Source organism: Apis mellifera (assembly GCF_003254395.2).
Source record: "Apis mellifera strain DH4 linkage group LG15 unlocalized genomic scaffold, Amel_HAv3.1 GroupUN_210_associated_to_Group15, whole genome shotgun sequence".
Lineage (NCBI taxonomy): Eukaryota > Metazoa > Arthropoda > Insecta > Hymenoptera > Apidae > Apis > Apis mellifera.
Window position 1 is genome coordinate 23,754 of NW_020555843.1, and position 3,872 is coordinate 27,625.

General features: G+C 28.0%; 1 protein-coding gene across 1 annotated transcript; it reads left to right on the top strand.

Annotated features, from left to right (window-relative positions):
- Positions 1 to 2,945: 2,945 nt before the first annotated feature.
- On the top strand, positions 2,946 to 3,643 carry LOC102653572 (the record flags this gene model as incomplete). The annotated part of the gene is made up of 2 exons (XM_026445950.1): positions 2,946 to 3,334; positions 3,540 to 3,643. Coding segments are annotated over exons 1-2 (493 nt in total), but the record flags the coding sequence as incomplete, so codon positions are not given.
- Positions 3,644 to 3,872: the final 229 nt, after the last annotated feature.

Below are 3,872 nucleotides of genomic sequence, written 5' to 3' on the forward strand. Positions count from 1 at the left end.
CATGTGATTTCAATAAAACAATGCCACATTCTATATAGCCCGAGAAATAATTCAATTACTACGTGAGTCATTTTCTGATCGTGTAATTTCTCGTTTTGATGATCAGAATTGATCGCCTAGATTGTACGATTTAATGTCGTAAATTTTTCTCTGGAATTTTTTAAAGTCTAAGGTTTATGCCTCTTACAATTCTACGATCACCCACGCCTTAAAAGAGGAAATTGATCGCTGTATCAAATTCATATTTATGCAAAACGGTCATGGAATTTCAACAAAAGAATGCCAGTAAAGTCATGGAGGCCATATACTTGATATGCTATTCCATATATAACCTTATATTGTATACTTTATGAATCAATAAAAAATTTAAATTTTTAATTGTAAATCTGTGTTTTCTATCAAAATTACTTCTTCCGTGAATTTTGAGATACTTTATACAAACACATATACATATACAAGAATTTATTATGACTATTTTAAGTTTGATATCGAGATATACATACATTATATATATGTTTCATAGTATATAATGTAATATATAATGTGATAGGATGAACAAGATGAAAGTTTAGAATTGAGTTTTAACAAATTGTAGCACATAATATAATTATTCTAAATGTTCGAATCTGTTCCTTTTATATTTAGTAGGATTACTATTGCAACAGTTAATCATTAATAAAGTTTACATTCTCAGGTAAATCGGATGCTTGGCAAATTCTGCTTCACAATGATAGAAAAAGCCGACATCGTATAATATCGCTATGAACTTTTAATCAAAAGCCAGTTTATTCTTATGATAATCTTTTTGATATCTTTTGCTGAAAACTGTTTAAGCCAAAAGAATCAACCATTCTTTTGCAGTTTTTGTGTATCAAACATCAAGATTAAATCAGCTTTTGTTTTTTTGCTTTATGCAAGGTTTCTGTCTTCTTTGCGCTGGTCTTAGAATACTTATTTTTTGACACATGTACCATCCCAGTTAAAGTTCCCGCTTGGCTCTAGAATACTGAAATACTGAAATGCTCCATCCAAGTAGTGAGTAACTAAAAAAATGAAAGCGATATTTCACCAGCGATATTACCATATTTCACTTATACTACAGTTTTTATATCTTCCAATAATGCCAGACTAGAGTTAAATTTAACAAGGATTTTCCTTTCTAACTAATTTTTCCAAGCTTATTCCCTTTGTTAATAATTTTATTAAAAAATAAATAGAGACAAAAGGAATCTTATTAATCCACTCATGTACGTCACTAATTGGATGACGAAACATTTGGCTATTTAAATGTTACAAATTTAAAATGTTTATAATTCATTAATTAAGTTTTATCGGATATATGTGTATATGTACTTTTCATCGTTTTGATATCTAGAATCCATCCTCCATAGGTGTCCCATATGTTTATTAACATCCTATATGAAATATGTATATATTGTATATGTATATGTATATATTTAGATTGAGATATATATTTAGATTTTAAATATTATTAGATTGGAAAGAAAGTTCTTACTCTCTTCTTTCTTATTTTTGTTATTTTGATTTTAAATGCTCTATTTTTGATTAAGTTAGTGCAAAATTCTATTGGTTTTGTATATAATTTTAATTTTGCATTTTTCGTTTTGTGAAAATGATAGTTTGATTCATTATAGTTTTCTGAATCCTAAAACCATTATACCATAATCATTATAAAATTTACTATCAATTCGATAAAATGCACGAAAAACTTCAATGTTTTTGTCCAACATTGCTCAATAGAAATGATTCTATCCTTCTCCACGATAACGCTCGGCCACACATCGCCCAACCGACCCTTTAAAAATTGAACGAATTGGCATACGAAACTCTACTTTATCCATATTTGCTAAATCTCTTGTCTACTGGTTATCATTTTTTCAAACATCTCGACAACTTTTTATGAAATGCTTCAAATCCCAGAAATATTGAAACAGCATTCAATGAGTTTGTTGCCTCCAAGATTCTAGAATTTTATTCAACAAAACTTGTTTTTCATTGGGAAAAGTGCATTGATTGGAATGATTTTTATTTTAATTAATAAAGTTTTGTTTGAGCTGAGATATGTGTATTTGAATTTAATAGTTAAAAATCGCAAGAACTTTCTTTCTAATCTAATATATGTATGTAATAATATATGTATGTATATAAAATATAATGTATATAAAATAATGTGTGTGTGTGTGTGTGCGCGCGCGCGCGCGTGCGTGCGTGTGTATGTATAACATGAAATAAATTAAATGCTTAGTAAGGAATTAGGAAATTAGGAAATACTTAGTAAGAAATTATTTAAAAAAAAGTTCGAATAAAAGAGTAAAAAGAATAATATTATTGCTAGGTAACATTCCAGCAAAAAAATAATTAATAAATAATAAAATAAAAAAGAATGAATAAATTAATAAATGAATAAGTTATATATCAAATGAAAGAAAATGTTATAGATCTATCTGGATAAAATTCATATAAAATGTTAAACATTAAAAAAAAAAAAAAAAAAAACAGAAATCTTGGTTATAAAACAAATAATATCAAAATTTGAAATCATAATTTTATTTGTGTTTAATTAAAATTACACACAAATAAAATAAATAATATTATAAATAAATAATATTAATAAATATATGAACAAATATATATATAATGTATAAATGAGTAAATAAATATTTACAATGGCTATCGTCAAAGTTATCAAAAAATCATACTCTTACGGTGATTCGAAAGCTTGTCAACATATTTGTGAATATCATAATCGATAAACTGATAATATTAGAGTATAAGTTTCTTTCGCATCAGCCTAGAAATGACTTTAATTGGATATTTTTATATGAACATGTTTATCTATTAGCCGTTTATCAGTTTCAGTCATTCCAGAGCTCTTTTAAAGTATATTTCATTGGTGACTTTTTGAAACTTTTTTACTGTTCAATATGAATAGCCAAAGGAAGCATTTGTGGCATGTTATATTTTATTGCTTTAAAGAGGGTGATAGTGAAAATGATACTGCAGATATTTGTATTGTTTATAGGAACGGTGCTATAACTATTACGACCATCCATAATTGGTTTAAGAGATATAAAGCTGGCAATTTTGACTTAAAAAATGAAAGAACCTACGGCCGCTCAGCAATGACAAATACGGATCTTATCAAGGCCATGCTCGCTGAAAATCCGCGATATAGTGTGCAAGAGATAGTGGATGCCATTAACATTTCCAGGAAAACGGTAGATAATCACGTAACCACAGCTATTGATGAAAACCGACTTTATGAAATAAAGTCTCTATGTGCAATTTCCTTCTTCAGAGACATGAAAGAGATGTTTTTTTAAAGAGGCTTATCACTGAAGAGTAGACTTGGATTTTGTATCAAAATGCATCGAAAACGCACTTGATTTAAGGACAATTGACTTTCAACTCGCGAAATCTAGATTTCACCCGAAGAAAGTTCTTTTATCCATTTGTTGGCATTGGAAAAATATAATTTATTATGAGCTCTTTTCTCGAGATAAAACCATCAATTTTAGAAAATATTGCAATCAACTTGATAAATTGAAAACCGCCATAGTAGAAAAATGGCCAGAATTGGCAAATCGACGAGATCACGACAATACAAAACCACCTATTGAGTGTAAGAAAAAAATAGTTACAGTTTGATTGAAACATTCTATTGTATCTTCTGTGCCCAGATCTTGTTTTATCCGATTATTATTTGTTCCTGTTATTAAAAAATTTTTTTTATGATAAATGGCTCCAAACTGTAAGTGAAAAAAAATGCACCTCGAGAAATATTTTACAAATAAATCCCAACAGTTTTGGAAAAAGGGAATAATGAAGCTTCTTGAGAGATGGAAAAACAT